Below are 21,136 nucleotides of genomic sequence, written 5' to 3' on the forward strand. Positions count from 1 at the left end.
GCCCAGGGCCGCCCAGAGCCTCCCCACCAGCTCCCGGCGCCGGAAGTTCGCGCGGGGGTCGCTGGGAAAACTGCTGGCGCATGCGCGGGGCAAGCGCACGGACATTTTACTCTCCCGAGCGCCGTCTGTCCGGGAGGGATAGCCAATAAACACGGAGAACCCCCACGGCTGGCCAATCTGGGAAACCCTCCCGCTGGAGATCTGGGGAAAGTCTCATTTTCGCCTTCTGGGTCGCGCTTCGCCCAAGGCAGGTCCTGGGAAGATCTCGGAGCTTCCTGAAAAATGAAAAATTCAGTCTTATTAGAGCGGAGTCTCCGCTCCGGGCGCTGTCTCCTGCCCTCCTGCCGGCAGCTCCACCTCTAGCGAGCTGCAGAGCAGGAGTCCTGATGCCTGGAGGCAAGGAGCGGAGACCCTCCTCTGCCTGTTAAACATCGTTGCCATCTGTTAGAGTCACCGTTGGTGTTAATGGTAAATTAACTCTACTTTGTAGACATCCTTAGTAAGTGTTGCAGCTCAGAAGGGGGAAGTAAGGTTCCCGGCAAATCGGGAACCAAGGAATACTTGAAAGTCACACCGCCCTACGAACCTCACACGGGAGAGTAATTGGGAGGGGGAAACCTAGGAGGAAGGCCGCCTCTGCTCCAGTGAGGAACAGCAGAGCTTGTCAGGGCGGAGACTTCCAGGGTGAGGATTGATAGGATTTCTAGGGGGCTCGGGGATTGGTGGGATTCCCCTTCCTTCCTTCCTTCCTTCCTTCCTTCCTTCCTTCCTTCCTTCCTTCCTTCCTTCCTTCCTTCCTTCCTCCCTCCCTCCCTCCCTCCCTCCCTCCCTTCCTTCCTTCCTCTCTCTCTCTTCTTTTTCTCTCTCGCTTTCTCTCTTTCTCCCTCTTTTTCTTTCTTCCTCTTAGGGAGGTCTGGGGGCGGGGCCTGGCAATTTGCCTGCCTTGAAGGTTTACAAAGTTTACAAAAGGAGTAAAGGCTGTGAATAGCCAACATCCTTAAAGCTTATTTTTCTATAAACAGACAAAAACCAGAATGGGGCAATTTGACTCCGTATGGCAACTGTTGGACCCTCCCCTTGCTGCCCCTGTCACCTCGAGCGAAGTGACTGTTAGCGAAACAGCCGGCCGGGCTGACCTCATGTCAGCGTTAGTTCTCTTAAACACTCAGTGGATACCTCAAGAAAACTACAGCTCGATCGAAGCTGATTGTCCCTGCACCTGAGGGACAGCCTCAGCTAGGGCTGTTTTGAGACAGGTGTCAGTTCCTGCCGTGACAAGCCTCTGGGTTCTAGACACTCTGCAGCGGTGTCCACCTAGGCTACAGAGACCATTGCTAAATGGCGAGGCTGTGATTGTCCAAACACTCCTCCCGAGGGTAGACTAGCAGGCTCATCCACCCGGCTCAGCAGGCTGGGAAATACGTGTGTTGCCTCTCCTGGTGTCGTTTTATTAGTCTCAGTGAAACTCTTGAGTGGTCTTGCCTACTTGGAGTAGTGAAGGCTGAGCTGGTAACACACAATGGCAAAAACTGTAACTCTGTGCAAAAGAACATTAAGAAAGATTGGAGTAGATTCATTGGCACAAGCCTGTAATCCTAGCACTCAGGAGGCTGAGGTAGGACGATACTCAAGAGTTTCAGTGTAAGTTATGTGGTGACTATCAGGCTAGTTCTGGCTACACAGTGAGTCTTTACCCAAACAAAGTAAGACTGGGTGCCTGGTATGGCCTATAGAGGAATTTTAATTCAGATCATGGTTCTGTTTGTAGCCCAACCGAATCACACAGACATAGACGGTCTTTGGGTGTGATCTCTTGCCAGAGCAGCCCCTGGTTGTATCATTAAGCGGCCATGTCATAAATTCAGGAGGGTTCACCCATTGAACAACCTGGTTTCAGGACACAGAGACACATAAAGACAATTTCACTCTTGGACTCAAAAAAATAAAAATAAGAATGCTGTTTACAAAGCGTTTTGTGGAAGTGCCTCACAAGAACTCTTTCCAGTAATAATCTTACTCAGAAACAGCTGGATGTCAGCTAAACCCACAGTTACATCTATTGGATACAGAAACAGAAAAGCCATCCTACTGGCCTGAGCCCATGGATGGGGCAGCACCAGTTACCCAGTATCCACGGCTTCCATGGCTCATACATGCAGTCTTGAGCAAGGAACCTCAAGTTACAAGGTCTTCTTACACTTTTTTTTCTTTCCTACACTTTTAAGGTGGAGAAAAGCAAATACAACAAGCCCACACACACTAAGCATGCTCTCGGTGACTACCCTCGCTTCAGCTGTTTTATGTATAGTTTTTACTCAGAGCCAGACACATAGACAATAGTATGATGCTGTCTATACTGAAGAAAATCATGGCAGAGAGGTAAAGTGTGGGACCCAAGACTGTTGGGGCTGGCAGGCCACCCTGCTGTCTCTGTCTTAGTGGTGAGAAACACATACATTTTACTGCCTTGAGCTTCTTTAATGTGCATGTGATTGTGTGAGTGTGCGGCTTGTGTGTGGGCATCCTCGAAGCCAGAGGGGGCTGTGCGATCCCCTGGACTGGAGTCACAGGTGGTTGTGAGCTGCCAGATGTGGGTGCCTGGAACTAAACTTCTAACAAGACTGGGTCTTCTAACAAGACTAGCAAGTTCTCTTCACTGCTGAACCATCTCTCCTCCACCTTGACCGTCTTTGAATGAATAGCTCACTAAAATGAAATGTGTTGGCCCCAAGATATGGTAGCACACACCTTTAATCCCAGCACTTGGGAGGCAGAGGCAGAACGATTCCTGAGTTCGAGACCAGCCTGGTCTACAGAATGAGTTCCAGGACAGCCATGGCTACACAGTGAACCGTGTCTCAATCAATCAATCAATCAATCAATCAATCAATCAATCAATCAATCAGTCTTTGCATTGGTGTGAGGCTATTACCATAGCTACCATCTCCAGAACACTTTTTCAACTTGGCAAATCTCAACTATTCTCATTAAACACTGTCTTGGTTCGTGGTTAAGTTTTCTGTGATAGAACGCTATGACCATAAACAATTTTGGGAGGAAAGAGTTTATTTCAGCTTAGAACTCTCAGGTCACGTTTCATTGCTGAGGGAAGTCGGAGCAGGGCTCTATAACAGTGCGGGAAGCTGGAGGCAAGAGCTGATGCAGAGGCCGTGGAGGGTGCTGCTTCCTGATTTGCTCCACATGGCTTGCTCAGCCTGCTTTCTGGTAACACACATGACCACCAGCCGAGGGGTGGTGCCATCCACAGTGAGCTGTGCCCTTCCATATCAAATATCAGTCCAAAAAGTGTGTCACAGGCTTGCCCACAGGCCAGTCTGGTGGGGGACATTTTCTCGGTTCAGCTTCACATTTCCAAAATAACTCAAGTTTGTGTCAGGTTGACATAGAATTAACCATGGTCAAATACCAGTCTCCATGAGCCTTCCCTAACCCTCCAACAACCACCATACTTTTTGAGATTGGTTGGAATTTTTGTTTGTTTTTGTGTTTAAAGATTTATTGATATCAATGTATGTCTGCTATATTGTATGTGATGCCCAGGAAGCAATGAATCCCTGATGCTAGAGTTATGGGGATTGTCAGCTGCCCAGCATGGATGCTGGGAACCGGACTTGGGTCCTCTGGAAGAACTCATAACTGATTAGCCAGTTCTCCAGCCCCGGATGCTTGGTGAGAATCTTTGGCAGGATCTCATGTAGCCCAGGCTGGCCTAACATTTGTTACATAACCAAGTGTCTTGGTCACTTATCTATTGCTATGACAAAACATCATGGCAACTTATAAAGGAAAGCATTTAAGTTGAGGGCTCACAGTTCCAGAGGGTTAGAATCCGTGGCCATCATGGCAGGGAACACGGCAACAGACAGGCAGGCATGGTGTTGGAGCAGTAGGTTAGAGCTCACATTCTGGTCCAGCAGGAGGAGACGGAGAGAAGAGGGGGCAGCCAGCCGGGAATGGTGTAGCTTTTCAAACCTCAAAGGTCCTCTGGAAGGACTCTCAGCCAATGAGCCCTTTCCTCAGCCCCAGTTGGAGCCTCAAAAGCTAGTTTTGGGGGTTTTGGTGGAGTATTTGTTTGTTGTTCGTATTTTATATTTTATGTCTATTTGGGAAATGTGCATGGTGAGCAGAGAACAATCCTTTGAGAGGTCAGTTCTCCATGTTCATTACGTGGGTTCTGGGGATAGAACTCAGGTCCTTAGGCTTGACAGCAAGTGTCCTTACCTGCTAAGCTCCCTCGCCAGCCCATCTCTTGAATTTTTTCCTTTGAGTTGGTAATTTATTGCAAGCTCCCAAATGTAAAGTGCTTACAGTGACATCTTCTGTTTACTCTCCCCTTGCCTGTTTCGCCTTTCTAGAAACAAACAGCACCACCCACTGCAGAGACATGCTACATACCACAAAAATGTTTAAGTGGATCCTTTTTTGCTCTGTCCTGTGACTTTCAGGATTTGTTTTTTTTAAATTACTGTGTGTGTGTGTTATACATATATGAGTACAGGCATACCCGTGCCAAAATAAATAAATAAAGTCAAGTAAGGTTAGAACTGAAAATGCCCCTTGTTGTCCATCAGGATGGGAACAGACCCAGCAAGGTTTGAAGGACCTGGGCATTCTCGTGTGTGCTGTGGAGAAGTCCTCTATTCATTCATGTCCTCCAAGCCTGGCCACAGCGATGCTTGAGATCCATATGACTTGTCTGACTTGAAGTTTAGCCACCTTCCTCGGGGGGCTCAGGTCCCTGAGTCCTTGTCACTGTCATTTGTGTGGAGCTGCAGCCCTCTGGCTCTCCATTAGCAGTTGAGTCTACAGTTGCTTCCTATGATCCGAACCGCCCAATATCAGCTTGAAAGGAGATACAGGTACCCAGGTTTCCACACCCTCTGCCTTCGCTTCTCCTCGCTGATTCCAGGAAGGACTTCCAGATGGCTCCCACTCCTACCACACCCATCACCAGCTAATGACTCATTGTGTGAGCTCAGTTTCAGTGACAACAGAAACTAGGTTGAGAAAAGGGAATATTTGTTTATTCCACAAAGCAGATATCCAAGTAAATAATACCCAACTCATAAGCGGGGCCCAAGCGCCGCCCCCAAGCCTCTTGTGTGTTGCCTGACACACACATAGGCTACAAGACTGCCATTGGATAGGGAGACAGCCAGCAGCTCCTCAGCCTCCTCCATGAGGCTTGCCATGCACGAACCGTCATCAGGTCATTCTGGTCCTCGGTTGTGGCTTTGATGAGTGCCATGCGTCCCTTCCCCAAAGACAGGATGATGTGCCAGGGCCAATTCCCTCTAAGTCTGATGACCAAGGCCTTTTAGGGCTCTTCAGGAGAGCACCAAGCCCAGGAAGGACCGAATCCTCCAAATCCAGAACCTTAGAATTCCAGGGAGTGGAAAATCCTAGAGGGAAGGAAGGGGCGGTGCACAGGCCTGGAAGAATAGGGCCGCTTTTAAATCCCAGACAGGCCCAAGATGCCAGGAAACAAACCCCGGTGTGGCTGCTGGCCTTGGCGTCCCTGCACAACCCTGGCATTTGGGGTCTAGGAGGTCCCCAGACTCATGTCCTCAAAACCATCTGAAGAGTTCAAAAACCCTCCAGCTCTGTTCATCACTCAGCATCTCAAACTAGCTTGTCCAGCAAATGTGCAACACCCATCTTGTCCTAAGTGCCCTGGGTTCCAGCTTAGTACTGCATTGTACTGCAGCCAGAGCCTAATGGTCTTGAACAAGCTCTTCCTTGTCCAAGCAGCTGAGGGGAGGTCTGAATCCCCCACTCCCTCCACATCCAGAGGTCTTTCTTGCTGCCGTGACCCCAGAACTCCCACAGGCTCCCAGCAAGATTTGTTGTTCTGCCACGCAGTATTACAGGACAGGACGCTTCAGGGATTTGGGTCTCATGCAAACCCTCCCACTGGTCCCTTCCACACCATCCTTCAAAGCTTTCAGTATTCATTCATGAAAGTCCAAACCCGGCACAAAGCTCCCTCCCTCCTGCCAGCTGTTGGATCCACACACCTTTCGTCTTCCCTGTCTCAGTTTTAACAGCCAAGGCCCATCTCTCAGGACTTTTTGTAGAGGACACATAAAACTTTGGCTGTTCAAAAAGTATTGTCTGTGTTTTCCATCAGTGAAAAGCAAAAAATGCAAACAATAGAACTCACTCTAATGAAAGTGAACACACACACACACACACACACCGTCCCTGGGTGAGGCCACACCTTCCAAAGTAGCTGACTAAAAAGCGGGGACGGGGGAGCGTGCAGTAGGGCAGCAGGAGGCACTGACATCAAGCGGCTACTGAGGGGCCACCGCCGCCTGGAAGTCCCTCCAACTCCAAGAAGTCATGTTGGCGGGAGCTCGTCGGGTGAGTGCCGCGGGTTTCGGCCGCCAGGTGGCAGTGTCCGCCACGCTGTTCCGCAGCCCCGGGGCTGACTACAGGGCCGAGTAGATGGTCAGACCAGCCCTTGAGTGACCTTGAGTCGTCTGACCTGTTAGATTTTGAAAGACACTTTTGTTTGTTTGTTTGTTTGTTTGTTTGTTTGTTTTAAAATAGAGTTCTGAGAAGAAAACAGGAGCAGTCACACAGTGCTGTGGTCTGGCTGAACACTGACAGTGGCAGGTCAGCCCATTCGGAATTCAGAATAATCCAAGTTCTCTTAGACCCAAAAATGAGCTGGACAGAACCTGACCTGAGCTAGCCCAGAGGCGGAGGACCGGAAGAAGCTGGCATTGACCTTGGATCTCTGTCTGGCTACTTTTCAAAGTCTGTTGCAAAACCACAACTTGATAACCTTTATCGACTGTTTACCCACTGGCAGGCACAGACAGAATATCTTTTTTATTCCTCACACAGCCAGAGCAGCTGTCCGGAGCACATGCCCAGCCCTGCACTACTGGTGGTGGAATAGCCAGGGCTGGGAAACTAAGACACTGTGATGAGGAAAGTCTGTCTACACCAAATGTGAATTTGTGGAGAAAAGTACAAAGCCGCCAGACCAGTCCTTTGTCACCTGCCAGGAAGGAGGGCCTGGGACGGTAAAACTTCCCAAAAGGGACCTGTGAGATGGCTCGCCAGGTAAAGACAACTGGCCTTGGTTTCATCCTTGGGACCCTCGGAAAAAAATTATGCCTGTAAGTCATCCTCAGAACCACACAGAGAGACACACGGGGTAAAATTATAGAAACATGTTCGGGCAGGTGGTGGTGGCACACGCTTTTGATCCCAGCTCTTGGAGGCAGAGGCAGGCAGGTCTCTGAGAGTTTGAAGTTGGTTTGAGTTTGAAGAGTTTAACCTGGTCTATATATAGAGAGAGTTCTAAGACAGTCATGGCTACACAGAAAAACCCTAAGGTAACAGCACAAAACAACTGAAACTCTGGACAGGTCAGGGTGATTAGCAGTTCTATAGGAGGCTCCTGGAGGCAGGTGGGGCCCTGGTACCCACCTCTCCTGGACTCCTTCATTTTAAAGGTCCCAGCTGCTTCTTCTGCATTCAGATCATTTTGTAGGTCCATAACTTTGCCTTTTATTGACGGTCCACCCAAGTGAATACTGTTCAAATGGATAAGGGCCCGGGGCCATGAAAGGTCATGTCAACACTTTAATGGAAACATTCACTGGAAACATTCGCCTGAACAAGCACAACTTGGCAACTAAGGATAAAATTGGCTCTCTGCCTTAAGGAGCTTTTGGTGGTTCACAAGAATGTGAGCCACATTGACAGAGAGATCCCAATGCCTGAGGTTTTTAAAATACCCAATTCAGCATTGTAGAGACAGCTCAGGCCAGAAGGCTGGACATGAGCAAGCTTCAGTCCCAGTGAGAAACCCCATCTCAAAGAGTGACACCTGAGGCTGGCCCCCAGCACAAATGCATGGACACACAACACAGACAAAACAATGCCACCTGAGGCTGACCTCTAGCATGGACACATGGACACACACACACACACACACAGCAAAAATGCAACAGCAGCCACTTAAAGAACCCCTTATTTGTACCATGCATATGAAATCAGAAGAAACTGGAACATCCATTGGATGTTTTTCCTGATGTATTTAATCACACTGGCTGAGGTAAGCATCGATCCACAAACTACAGCTGGAGGGACAAGGCCAAGCCAACTTGTGTTTGGTTCTGGTGATGGTGTTCTGGGTTTGTTGTTGCGATTGTTTGTTTTAAGGTTTCACAGTTCTTTTCTCTTTTTAGACAGGAACTCCTTTGCAGTCCTGGGTGGCCTGGAACTTACTGTGTAAGCCAGGCTGGCCTGGAACTCACAGAGATCCAGCTGCTACAGCCCCCTGAGTGCTGGGATCAAAGTGTGTGCAACATGGCCAGCCACTTTATTATTTTTCCATAAGCTATGTTTTAATGTGTGCATGCTCATTTCACTTGGCATCACCCATGAGTTCGTTTTGAAGCAATCCATTGAGTAGTATACCAGCTTTCCCTTCCTTTATGCTGACTCTGCCAAGGGTACACAGGCTTCATTCTATTCCAAATTGTGTTGCTGTGTATGTCTGTACAGCATAGAGAAAGTGCTTTCAGGGCTACATAGACGGCTCAGCTGTTAAGAGCACTGGCTGCTTTTCTTGAGGATCTGGGTTCAATTCTCAGCACCTACGAAGTGGTTTACAATGTCTGAAACGCCAGTTCCAGGGCTCTGGCGCCCTCTTCTGGCCTCCATCAGCACCAGGCATGCCTGTGGTGCATACACACAGACAAATATTCATACATATATAAAAGAAAATTGTTGGTATAATGTTCTTGTGGAATGTATACAATTTAGCCTTGTTCATTCAAATGTTGATTTCTCTACCCCACTCTCTGGTTTCAATCTAGACATTGCGTTGTAAGCACCATCTATCTCAAGTCTTTGTGAATATGTCACCCTTTGTTCTCTGTATGTTCAACAAAACCACCAGCCAGTGTTGTGCAACGGAGAGAATAGGGTGGGACACCCTGGCCCGGAGGGGGGGAGAAGGAAGCAAGTGGGAGGAGTAGGAGAGAGAGATGGGCAGGAGGACTTAGAACCACGAGGAGAGAGGAACCGGATCTAAGATAGGATTAAAAGCAAGTACAATGTTGGAAAGTCTGAATGGGAGGAAGCTATGTGGGCTTGGAGGTTTGGGATGGAGTAATCAATGCCCAGCATTGTGCTCTAGGTTACCTAAATACATCCTAGTCTCTGTGGTCCTTTGGGCATACAGCTGGATTAGGAACAACCGCTGTTTAACTAAAAGAGAAATCCATATTAAGCTTTAATAATCAATAACAGAAAATGCTCCCTTTAATCCCAACATTTAGTAGGCAGAGACAGGCAGATCTCTGTGAGTTCAAGGCCAGCCTGGTTTACATAGTGAGTTCCAGGACAGTCAGGACTATGTAGAGATACCCTGTCAATAATAATAATAATAATAATAATAATAATAATAATAATAATAATAAAAGAAAAAAGAAAGAGGAGGAGCCAGAGCCAGGTGGTGGCAGTGGTGCACACCTTTAATCCCAGCACCTGGAAGGCAGAGGCAGGTGGATCTCTGAGTTCAAGGTCAGTCTGTTCTACAGAGTGAATTCAAGAACAATCAAGGCTACACAGAGAAACCTTGTCTCAAAAAAACATAAGTAAGTAAATAAATGAAGGGAAAAGCCACCTTGGAATAAATATTTTTATAAATTTTATATTCCTAGAACTTGCTCTGTTGGATAGGCTGGCCTCAAACTCAGATCCGCCTGACTCTGCCTCCCTAGTCCTGGGATTAAAGGTGTGCGCTACTGCTTCCTAGGAAATAAATGTATATTTCTATAATCAACCGGGTTTTTTTTTAAACTATGTCAAACTCTAATATAAATATACACATCCTGCATTAAAATGCACAAACCGTGAGAAGACAAAATTTAAAGTATATATGAATGAAAAATGTTTAAACTGGGTCTAGTGGCACACAGCGGGAATCCCTGCGCATGACAGGCAGGGACAGGAGATCGCTCAAGTTCTAGTTCAGCCTGGTGCTGCATGGTTCAAGCGAGCCAGGGCTACAGCCCTCAGAGCCCTAGCTAGGCGAGGCGGCTAGAGGGAGCCGGCGAACACAGCCCGCGGTTCCTGGGCGGACCAAGCCTCATTTGTGAACAGTAGCCTGTAGCCTGAACAACCGCGAGCGGCTCAGAGTGGGAGAAGGGGGAATAGCTTCGGCGGTGATCGGCTGGTTTTTGTGCGCCCATCTCCCTGGCAACCTACGGGGCTGGGCCTCCAGTGTGGAAAGCAGAGTCGGACTCCTGTTCCTAGCGCAGAGCTGTGTCCAAGCCTCCACCTCCGTTGGAGTGCTCTGCTCCCACACTAGCGAACCAGGCAGTGGCCGCGGAGCTCCACCCGTCATGACCCTACTCAGGCTTCCCATCCTTTCCCCGAACTCCATCATCCACCATCCATCATCCATCAGTTCCCTTCACCCCAACATTTGAGGCCCGCGACCACTTGGTCTCGTTTTTTCCTCGTTAAATGTTTTCCAAAGGTGCCGCTTTCTTTCGAAGTACTCCTGTGTAATCTGTCCCCGTGGGCGGCCACTACACACCCAAAATGCACCCAGCTCACAGCCTGAGGAACAGAAGTCAGCTTGCTGGGTTCGCGTGAATTTTAACAGGTCTTTGCAAGCAGTCTCTGCCTCCAGTGAGACGCCCGTTTCCCAGTGAGAGCACAGAGAAACGCCTCTGCTGGCTGAAGTCAGGACTCAGACAAGCTGCGGGTAGCAGTCCGTCTTCCTGGCCTCTGAGAAATAACCATCCGGCCAGGCGTGGTAGAGCACATCGCATGCGTTTGTGGGGCAGAGGCAGGATGAGCAGTAGTTCAGGGTCAGCTTTGGCTACCCTGTGAGTTCCAGGCCAACTTCAGCTACCTGAGATCCTGTCTAAACGAAACAGCTCCTCTTCCGAGGCAGGATTTCTCTGTGTAGCCCTGGCTGTACTCTCTGTAGACCAGGCTGGCCTTGGACTCAAGGATCCACTTGCCTCAGCCTCCCAGGTGCTGGGATGAAAGGTGTGTGCTACCACCACCAGCTAAATAGAACAGCTTTTTAAAAGAAGCTTTAACATTTTTAATTATGTGTGAGCTGTGTGGTAATTATGTGTGCAGGCGCCTGCAGAGACCCGAAGGCAGCGTCATATCCCCTGCCTGGGGAAGAGCAGCTTTTACTGCTGAGCCATCTCTCCAGCCCTAAATGACTATCTAAATTAGCCAGTCCTTCCAGCTAGCCCGTGCAGAGCCCTCTGAGGTCTGTCTGTCCTGGGGTGGGTCGCCCCAGGCGGCACGTCCACCTCCAGGGACGCACGTGCCCAGGCTTCAAGCCCTCCAGAAAGCTGAGTGTGTCTTACTCTTTTAAAGCGGTTCTGAAGAGCAGAACACATCTCTTAGACACGCCTGGGAACAGAAGCCTTATGGGTTAAAGAGACCTGGCCTGGCACCTGTGATCCCAGTGCTCGGGCGGACCACCGAGTTTGAGGCTGAGCTAGTCTGCAAAGCCTGTCCAGGCTAGTCACAGCCGCACAGCAACCCTCCCAGACCTGACTGACGCCAGTGCCCGGCGCTCTGGCTGGGTGGCTTGTCATTGTCTTCTCTAAACTGAGGCCGCACACCCAGTCAGGGAGTGGAGGTGAAGGCTACAGTGCATAGGGTGTCGGGGCTCCATGCCTGGGCAGCTGCCTGATGCCATTCTCCGTGTCCCATTTAAGCAACAGAACCGCATCCCTTAGAAGCTCGGAGCCTCCCAGGGCCGCAGACAGCCTGGCGGTTCTCTGACCCCCTGAGCAGGAGCGGTGTCTGAGGCCTCGCTGACACAGGTGTTCTCACAGTCACTGGTATCAGAGCCAAATGCTCTCTTGGCAGCTGAGCCATAGTGACGTCAAAGGCAGGAGCCTGGGGTTTAAAAAGGGAGCAAATGGGGGCTGGAGAGATGGCTCAGTGGTTAAGAGTGCTGTCTGCTCTTCCTAAAGGACCAGGGTTCAATTCCCAGGACCCACATGGCAGCTCACAACTGTCTGTAATGCCCATTCTAAAGGACCTGACACCTTCACACTAATGCACATAAAATAAAAGTTAAATAAATTATAGGAAAAAAGGGGGGGGGGAGCAAATGAACCAGACGGGATGGTACATGCCTACAATCTCTGGGAGGCAGAGGCAGGCAGATCTCTGTGAGTTCAAGGCCAGCCTGGTCTACAAATCAAGTCTCTGTGTAGTCAAAGCTATACAGAGAAATCATGTTTTGAACCCCCCCTCCAAAAACAAACAAACAAAAAAGGAGCAAATGGGAATAGACGCTACAGAGGTTAAAAGCCAGAACTTTTGTTCAAAACTGAGCAGGAAGGTACAGCACCTACAAACGGCAGATACGGAGGAGGCTGAGAAGCAACTGAGCTGGCCAGCTGCAGAACACGTGAGAGGAGGAAGAGGCCCCTGGCGCATGAGGAATTTTTCCCTGGCAGGCCCCAGTGTAAGCAGCTGAAAGGAGGTAGCCAGGAGGCAGGGGCCTAGGCAGTGCTTGGACAGACACCCGGCGTGGGAGTGTCCAGGACGCCCTGCTCCCAGTTCCCACAGCAGGAGGCAGGAGAGGCCAGAGCTCAGCGTGTGCCAAGGGCCTGTGGGACATGACGCCAGCTGAAGGGACCCCTGCCCGGCTTCCCCGCTGCAGAAGTGACTGGCTGTCTTTCGGCTGGGAAACCTGAATTCAGAAGCCTTTGTTGATAGACTTCTGGTCCCAAGTTTGGGCTGGGTGGTTTACGCCTATAATCTCAGCACCTAGAGGTGGAGCACCGGCTGGTTTCATGCTGCTCTTCGCTACAAAAACAAAATAGAACAATAATAACAGGATGCGATGGCTCAGCAGGTAAAGACGCCTACTGCCAACCAAGCCTGACACCGTGAGTTCCATGCCTGGGAGCCACGTGTAGAGGAGCAATCTACCAGTCGTCCCCTGATCTCAACAAGTGTGAGATGTGTGCCCCCCCCCGCGTCTATCGATACCAACCACCACAAAAACTGGTCTTTGAAACAGGTCCTAACGTTCTGGAATGGGCCTGTGACACAGACTCTGACTCCAGTCGAGACTAGGGAAGAGAGCCTTCTCGGGCCAAATGGGGACTCGGTTACCCGGCGGCGCTCAGGGATCAGCTCAGGCACCAGGCAGACAGCGCACGAGCCACTGCTTGAAATCCAAGGCCTTTAATCTGCAGCTGGAGCGCCCGCCTTCTCGCCCTGGCTCCTCCCACCTAACCACGAGCCGCCTGGCGCCAGCACTGGGACCTCGCAGCTGCAGCCCTCACCCGGGTCCACCCCACTGGCTAAGACCCAGTGTCCTTCCGGGGCCCTAGAATGGGGGGGGGGGGCGCGTCCCAGCTACCCCGGCATCTAGGTGGGCGCGGGTGGGGGTGCTCCGAGCGCCCCCGCCGCCCCCAGCATCAGCACGGCCAGGGCCTTGGGCCCGGAGGTGTGGATCTTCTCGTGGCGGTGCAGGTTGGAGCGGCGGCTGAAGCGCTTGCCGCAGAGCGGGCAGGGGTAGGGCCGCACGCCGCGGTGGGTGCGCTGGTGGGCCGTGAGGTGCGAGCTGTGGCCGAAGCGCTTGCCGCAGTCGGGGCAGGGGTAGGGCTTCTCGCCCGTGTGCGTGCGGGTGTGCGCGATGAGGTTGGAGCGCTGGCTGAAGCGCTTGCCGCAGTCGGGGCAGGGGTAGGGCTTGGCGCCCGTGTGCGTGCGCTGGTGCGTCCCCAGGGCGGAGCTCTGCGTGAAGCGCTTGCCGCAGAGCGGGCACTCGTGCGGCTTGGCGCCCGTGTGCGTGCCCTGGTGCGTGACCAGGTCCGAGCGGCGGGCGAAGCGCTTGGCGCAGCGGTCGCACGCGTAGGGCTTCTCGCCCGTGTGGATGCGCTGGTGCTGGATCAGCGTGGAGTGGTGGCTGAAGCTCTTGCGGCACGCCGGGCAGGTGTAGGGCCTCTCGCCCGTGTGGATGATCTGGTGCTGGAGGAGGTGCGAGCTGCGGCCGAAGCGCTTGCCGCAGTCCGTGCACGTGTAGGGCTTCTCGCCCGTGTGCGTGCGCCGGTGCGCCACCAGGTGCGAGCGCCAGCTGAAGCCCTTGCCACACTGCTCGCACCGGTACGCCTTCCTGCCCGCGTCGCCGCTCTCCGGGCCGGCCTTCGCCTCGCCGGGCCTCTCGGGGCCGCTGTCGTCTGGGGCCTCGAGGGGATGTGGGTCGGATGGGGCGGGCCTCGGCGGCCCGCCTTCCCCGGGATCTCCGGCCACCGGCTGGCCACACTGCGGGTCTCGCCCCGCGGCCCACCTGGCCCTGGTCCGTAAGGGTTTCGCATCCTCCGAGGTGGCCGCAGACAGGGTTGGCAACCCCTTCCCCATTTCCACAGCTCCTGTAAAAAGACGGGCCGCCAGCTGGAGACAGACTTCCGGAGGGCCCGCGGAGCCGGAAGGGGGAGCCAGGGGCCCCTCAGGCAACAGCCACCCTCGAGCCGTCGAGAGGTCTGGAGGGCCCTGCATGCACCTCCACAGGGAGCCCCCCCCCCCCCCCCCACACACACACACACACTGCTTAGGCCCAGGGATTCCACCTTAACTAGCAAATTAAAGATAGCTACATAATGAATGATTGACATAATGGATGACAACGAAGAGCTAAAGACATCATCAAATTCTGTCAAGTCAGTTTGAAACTGAGGAGTCCAAAGTCTGGATTTAGAGGCTAGCCACCCGCTCCCCGGCTCCTGGAAGAGCAAGCTTGCCCTGTCGGTCCCAGGAAGCAGCTACAATGCTTCTCCCTTAAGAATCTGAGGATAGGGCAGGAGAGATGGCTCGGAGGTTAAGAGCACTGTCTGCTCTTCAAGAGGTCCCAAGTTCAATTCTGGGGTCTGGTGCCCTCTTCTGGCATGCAGGTGACCTGCAGGTAGCGCACTCATGTAAAATAAATAATCAATCAGAGGATAGCTGATGGCACATCCAACCAGGAAGCCTCCGGATGAGGCTCACACCTATCAGAAGCTGGGACTTTGAGAAGGACAACAGCTCGCGCTAAATTATGCAGTAAAAGGAAAAGGAATTCCAAACCAACACTGGGCACTGCTGCAGCCACTGACCTACATGGCTGCTGCTGCTGCTGCTGCTTTTCTAAAAATACTTTGAGACAAGGCCCGGAACTCTGCATGTGAACATCAGTCCTCTAGCTTACTGCTGGGGTTACGGTGTAAACAACCGCACGCACTCTCGACATTCAAACTCCATCTGGGCTGATCAAACAAAGCTTAAAATGAATCCTTCCTCTCCTGTTTCTAGAATTCAACAGGCGCCTGGCTTGGGTTACTGTCCTAGGACAGAGGCAGAAATTTCCACCTGTGTGGAAGGTTGTGCAGAGCAGCGCTGTCCAGATAAAGGAGACAGGAAAGGGGAGAAGGAGCTGTGGGAGGCACTGCCAGGGCAGCCTTCAACACTCGGAGGCCACAGGAAGCCATTGCACATGAGCCCTTACCCAGAGCCAGCCCATTTTTTCCCTGCAGGACATCCCGGCAGAAGTTTTGCTGTGTGTGGTCCAGCCTTCCCCACTCCTCCCGGGAGAGATACAGAGCCACATCCTCAAAGGTCACCGGCATCTGAGACAACAGGAAAACAACAGCATTTAGGGTTTGCTGTGGATATGGCAAGAAAAAAATGACAACTCCAAGGCATGTGGCAAGATCGGGCCTCCAGTGATGCCATCACTTGGATTCGGTGGTTGGAGCAAAGAGCCACCCAAAGTTGGTCTTCTGTGGGATGTGATGGTCAGGAGCAAGGCAGTGTTTTAGGGTACATAGACAAGCTCAGGCCCCCACGTAGTGTCCACCCTAAGCTCATCTCTCAGAGGATGAGTCAATGACAGACCAGTCTCTGCTCCCTCTTCTTCTCCATCAGCTGTGCCAGGACTGCTGTGAGCCCCACGCCTGGGAAAGGGCTCTGCCAGCAGCACTTTAGCAAGTCACAGGCAGGAGGGAAGCAGCCTTCTCGAGTCACGTGCCGAGCCAATTACAGAAAAGAGCGAGTACCAGCCAGCACTCAGGGAGGCAGAGATAGGCGGATCTCTGGGAGTACAAGACTAGCCTGGTCTACAAGTTGAGTCCAGGATAGCCAAGGCTACACAGAGAAACCCTGTCACAGGAAAAAAAGAAAGAAAGAAAGAAAGAAAGAAAGAAAGAAAGAAAGAAAGAAAGGAAAAAAAGAGAAGACTGAGGACCACATGGGGACCAGGAAGAGTCCTGCCTTTGTCCTGGGGCAGGCTAGAGAGACCCTCGGGGACACTCACCTGGGACCAGGCAGTGAGGAGTGCTGCAGCCATCTGTCGTTCTCTGGTCCTTCCCCCTCGGGAAAGTACAGGAATCCAGGGTGAGGGAAGAGCTGCGGGAAGACAGGGTCCTCAGAGGAGCCAGCGCCCTGCTGGGCCATGATGCTCTCCCCTTGCTACTTCAAACCCCACCCCAGATTCAACCCAAGAAGCAGGTGTCCTTCTCCAAGGCTGCCAGGAGGCAGATAGAAATCTGGGGCCTCCCCCTCCTTTGGTAAAACCCTCAACTCTCCCCAGAACGCACTTCTCCTACCTCCACCGGGCAGGAACAGGGCTCTGTCCTTAGAAGCAGGATTTGGGGGCGTCCAGCCCTGTGTTCCTGGAGCCTTGTCCTGTGCTGCGCCCTCAGGGTGTGACTCTTCTGCCTCCACCTTAACATGTGGTGACTCCCGAGAGGCTCCCAAGGGCATGCTGTCCTCCTGCCCAGATAGCACGTCTCCACAGCGTGGCCCATCACCTGGGACCTAGGAACCACAGCCCCTGTCAGCACTGGGCTGGAGATCCAGCAGATACCCAGCAGTGAAACGCACGCTCAAATGAAGGCTGGCCTCTCTCTATCCAGGGCTCACCCAGCAAGGACAGGCAGTAGGAGATGGAAGATGTCAAACCCCACCACAGTGCCATGGACAAGGCACCCTGAAAACGGCTGCCCCCCCCTCCACTCAAGCCTCATACTGTACACAGCACTGTAGACTTTTTTTTTTTTTAATATATGAGAAAACTAAATGTACTAGGTTAAACAGCAATCCCCCCCCCATCCTTGTCAGTCAGGAATGTAACTTTATCTGAAGTCAGGTGTAGTGGCACACACCCAAATCCCAGCATTTGAGAGGATCAGAAGTTCAAGGTCATCCCTGCCTACAAAAGTAGGCTACAAAACAAACACAGAATGTGACCTTATTTGAAGAAAGGGTCTATTAAGAGGTAATTAAGTTAGTAATCTCGAAGTTAAATCACTGGAGTCAGGTGGTGGTGGCATACACCTTGATCTCAGCACTCAGGTGGATTTCTGTGAGGTAGAGGCCAGCCTAGTCTACATAACTAGTTGTAGATAGCCAAGAAGACACAGAAAAACCCTGTCTCAAAAACAAACAAACAAACAAATTAAACAATGGAAGGTTAGAGTGGGCCGGACATCCAGTGATTTGGATTTATTAAGAATAGAAGGCACAGTCAGGTCTGGTAAAGCCGACTTGGGAAGCTGACACAGGAGGACAGCAAGTTCAAGACCTACCACAGCTAAAAATGTTCAAAGCCAGAGGAAAAAAATTAGCAAATGTTTCAAAAAATAACATAAAAAGTCTGGGCTGGAGAGATGGCTCAGCAGTTAAGAGCACTGGCTGAGTCCAAAGGTCCTGAGTTCAATTCCCAGCAACCACATGGTGGTTCATAGCCATCTATAATAAGACCTGGGGCCCTCTTCTGGTGTGAAGGAATGCATGCAGGTGGAACACTGTATACGTAATAAAGAAAGAATAAAATAAAAAGTCAAAGGAGCACTTGAGACTTAGCTCAGCAGTAGTGCTTGTTCAGGGTCCTGGGTCTGACCCCTGGCACTGTCGAAAAACAACAAACAAGTACAGAGGTTGGAAAAGGTTTAGCATTTAGAGTACTTACGACTGTTGCAGAAGACCTGAATTAGGTTTCCAGCATCCATGTTGAAGCTCTCAGAATGACCTGTAACCCCAGCTCCCGAGAATTTCATGCTTTCTCTGGACCATCTGCACTCACATCCAAACCCTCCGATACACACACATATACATACAAATAATAATGAATAAAAAAGAGGAGAAGGAGAAAGAGGAAGAGGCACAGAACACAGAGATGGAGACATAAGCACACATGGCTCTGGGCAGTCAGGACCATGGGAAGGCTCCCGTCCCGAAAGCCTTCCACGGGAGGCAGGGTCTTCTAAGACTATGAGAGAATAAACCTAGGTGGTCTCAAGCCTCTTGGTTAGTGGGAACTGACCAGGCAGCCAACACATCTGGAATAAAAGGAGCTTGAAATTAAGGAGCTCCAAAGCCTCCCTTGCATTGGGCATACCTCGATGCAACCGGCTGGCCCTGTGTGGGGCCTCCGTGGCAGAGCCAGCTGTGCTTCCACCTGCACTGCTCGCTGCAGAAACAGTTGTGAGCAGCTAGTGGCTGAATGGGTGACAGCTGTCTGCTCCAGAAAGTTCTAGACTAAACAAAGGGCAACGCAAGCAACCAGTTACTCCACCAGTGTGCAGCTGACAGAATCTGCCATCAGCAGGGAATGCAGGTCAACAAGGTGTAGGTGGGAGGATCCGAATTCCTCCGCCTGGGTCTAGTAGCTATGGGTGTTCTCCATACACGTTCCACAGTAACCATCAGTTACAGGCTGGGAAACTGCTTACAGACAACTCACTCACTCAACGTCACCTTCAAGCCTACCAGTGACCTAGTGGGACAAGTGGGAATGATGCAACCTTACACACAGCACAGTTCCCACAGACCAGGGTAGTGGCCCAAGGTCACACACCAGGCCTGAGGCGGAGTCAGAATCATCTAGCTCCAAGCCCAGAGAGCTGGGCACCCAAAGGTGGCAATTTTACACACACACACCCCTCACGGGCAGGCAGCCATTACAGGCAGAACTAGAACTCAGACCCAGGGAGGTAAGCCATGAGGAGGCGTGGCCCAGGAGGAAGGAGCAGAAGACCTCACTGCGTTCTCTGGGTGCTATGCCTCTTACTGGACAGAGCAAAAACAGTTACACTGTAGATCCCCGTTAGAAGCTAAGTCCCATGGTGCCACCTCCTCACCACACTGCCCAGTGCCCTCGTCTAGAAGCCCTTCCTCCAGCGACTCTCACTCTCCCTTTCGTGCAGACACCGGTTTTGAAAACCACCTCTGCTGCTGCTCAAGGCGCCCCTCCCTAAGCTGGGCCTCACGATACCTCACGGGTCTTCTCCTTGCTCTCCGCAGCCGGGGTGCTCTCACTGTCTGCAGACATCCTCTATTTCAGAACTAGGAAGAAGAGCAAATGGTCCTCTCTTCCGCTAGTCAAGCCCCTTCCAGGTTTTAGCCAAGAACCTGGAAAAGAGGAAAGATATCACCATCTCGGGGACACCTCCGAAGCGCCCGCCATTCCCCATGCCTGAACACAGCGCAAATGACAGACCCTTCGGAGGGCCGTGCTGGATGATAGTTTCTGGTTTCTCGGAAAGGAATGGTACTGTCCCCTTTGTCACTGAAGCAAGAGCCCCAAATCTCGGCGAAGCCAGCCCAGAGAAAGAGCGGGCTGAAAGGGAATCGGAGTTTCTCGTCACGAGGCGCAGAAAGTTCTGCGGAGAGCCTGCAAAAGAGGCGCCAGGGGGGTGATGCCTGCTGTGTGCCCCGGCCGGACACAGAGCTCCGCCTGAAAACAGGAGTTTTCTCAGAGCTGCAGCCTCCCACCTAGGTAGGGTCATCCTGGCCGTGGTCTGAGCGCGCCTTGTCCTCAGCTTCCCAATCCTGGGTCCAGCCCCCTCATTCTCTCTGGCCAGCCTGAAGCCTTCCACCTTTGACCCTGTCCCCTTCGGCAAGCTAGCTGCACAAGCCGATTTCCAGGTGCCTTCCCAAGCACCCCCTTCTCACCAGGGTGGGGGCAAAGGAGACACCCGGGGGCGGAGGCCCCCTCCCGGGGGCGAACAGGGTCCCTGCAGCCAGAGCTGCACCGGGAGGGAAGCCCGGCGGAGGCTGGGATTAAGGACAACAGGAAGTCCCTTCCAGATCCCATTCCCCCCACTCAGCTGCAGCTTTACAGGGTTCCCAGCTTCGAGGGTTCCGGACCTGGGGTCTCTAGCCTCGGCTGCACCTGCTTTTTGCTTGGGAGAGAGGGGTCAGATGAACAGCGCTGCCTCTCAAGGATTGTTCTACCCAGCAATTATCTATGAACACCGAAACAGGAAAACAGAAGATGTGCTGGGCGTTATGGCACATGCATTGAAGCCCAGCACTTCGGTGGCAGAGGCAGGCGGATCTGAGTTCGAGGCCAGCCTGGTTTACACAGTGAGTTCCAGGACAGCCAAGGCTACACAGAGAAACTCCGACTCAAACAAACAAACAAAAAAGATAAATTCATTTCTGGGTAGACGTGAGTGTTTGATGGTTCAGAGGCATTGCGGTCATCTTTAAAGGAGCGGCGGCACACTGTACTGGAAGGGGTAGGGCCATTCTCTCCAGCGCACCACGCCTCAGAAGGTCATACACTCTCTTTGGAGCCCCTGATCCAGCTCTTAGGGTAGGAGGCCCTCTGGGTCCTCCAAGACTGGCATAGAGTTCTCCATCCTTGTGTGCTAATTTAGGAAACAGGATGGACCCCACTGTGAGCCTGTCTGCAGGAGAGAAACTGGATTTTTCAAGACTCCCTAAGGCTCGGGAATAGAGGGTACAGAGACAGGCCCAGGGTGGATTTGAGAGGAGTAGGGGGAGGTATGGGGAATTAATACCATTAAATTACACTTTACAAAATTCTCAGAGAACTAAATAAAAGATTATTTTTATTTGTTTGCTTGTTGAGACCCGATCTCACCATGTACGTCTAGCTGCCCTGGAACTCACTGTGTAGCCCATGCTGTCCTCTAACTCACAGAGATCTGAAAATATATATATTTTTTTTAAGATGGGGAGGGGTGGGGCAGAAGGGTGGAGCTGAGGTTCAATCCCCAGCACATGGTGGTACTCTTAGAAGATCTGACTGCCGCTTCTGAACAAAAGTTCTTCTCCCCCCGCCATGGCACACAGACATATA

The 21,136-nt window shown here is 51.9% G+C and overlaps 1 protein-coding gene across 6 annotated transcripts; it reads right to left on the reverse strand.

Annotated features, from left to right (window-relative positions):
• Positions 1-12,344: 12,344 nt before the first annotated feature.
• On the reverse strand, positions 12,345-20,193 carry Znf205 (zinc finger protein 205). Of its 6 annotated transcripts, none has more exons than XM_055604846.1 (7): positions 19,981-20,088; positions 19,526-19,699; positions 19,301-19,437; positions 16,632-16,842; positions 16,340-16,431; positions 15,533-15,653; positions 12,345-14,423 (listed from the first exon to the last, which is right to left on the reverse strand). In XM_055604846.1, the coding sequence occupies exons 3-7, from the start codon at positions 19,355-19,357 to the stop codon at positions 13,423-13,425; spliced, it is 1,482 nt and encodes a 493-aa protein (XP_055460821.1). In that variant the 5' UTR covers positions 19,358-19,437; positions 19,526-19,699; positions 19,981-20,088; the 3' UTR covers positions 12,345-13,422. The 6 variants fall into 6 exon arrangements, with proteins under 6 accessions (XP_055460821.1, XP_055460819.1, XP_055460822.1 ...); XM_055604844.1 differs by lacking the exon at positions 19,981-20,088 and adding an exon at positions 19,801-19,963; XM_055604847.1 differs by lacking the exons at positions 19,526-19,699; positions 19,981-20,088 and adding an exon at positions 20,176-20,193.
• Positions 20,194-21,136: the final 943 nt, after the last annotated feature.

The sequence above is a fragment of the Psammomys obesus genome, unplaced genomic scaffold (assembly GCF_907164565.1).
Source record: "Psammomys obesus unplaced genomic scaffold, mPsaObe1.curated_primary_1811, whole genome shotgun sequence".
Taxonomy (NCBI): Eukaryota; Metazoa; Chordata; class Mammalia; order Rodentia; family Muridae; genus Psammomys; species Psammomys obesus.

What these genes read in the sequence shown, in the direction of transcription:
- Znf205 (XM_055604847.1), bottom strand. Translation starts at nt 19,357, where the DNA reads ATGTCTGCAGACAGTGAGAGCACCCCGGCTGCGGAGAGCAAGGAGAAG. An exon ending in GCAAGGAGAAGACCCGTGAG is followed by an intron (nt 16,843 to 19,300) that starts GTATCGTGAGGC and finishes TGTGGTTCCTAG; the next exon opens with GTCCCAGGTGATGGGCCACG. An exon ending in TCCTCACTGCCTGGTCCCAG is followed by an intron (nt 15,654 to 16,339) that starts GTGAGTGTCCCC and finishes CTGTTGTCTCAG; the next exon opens with ATGCCGGTGACCTTTGAGGA.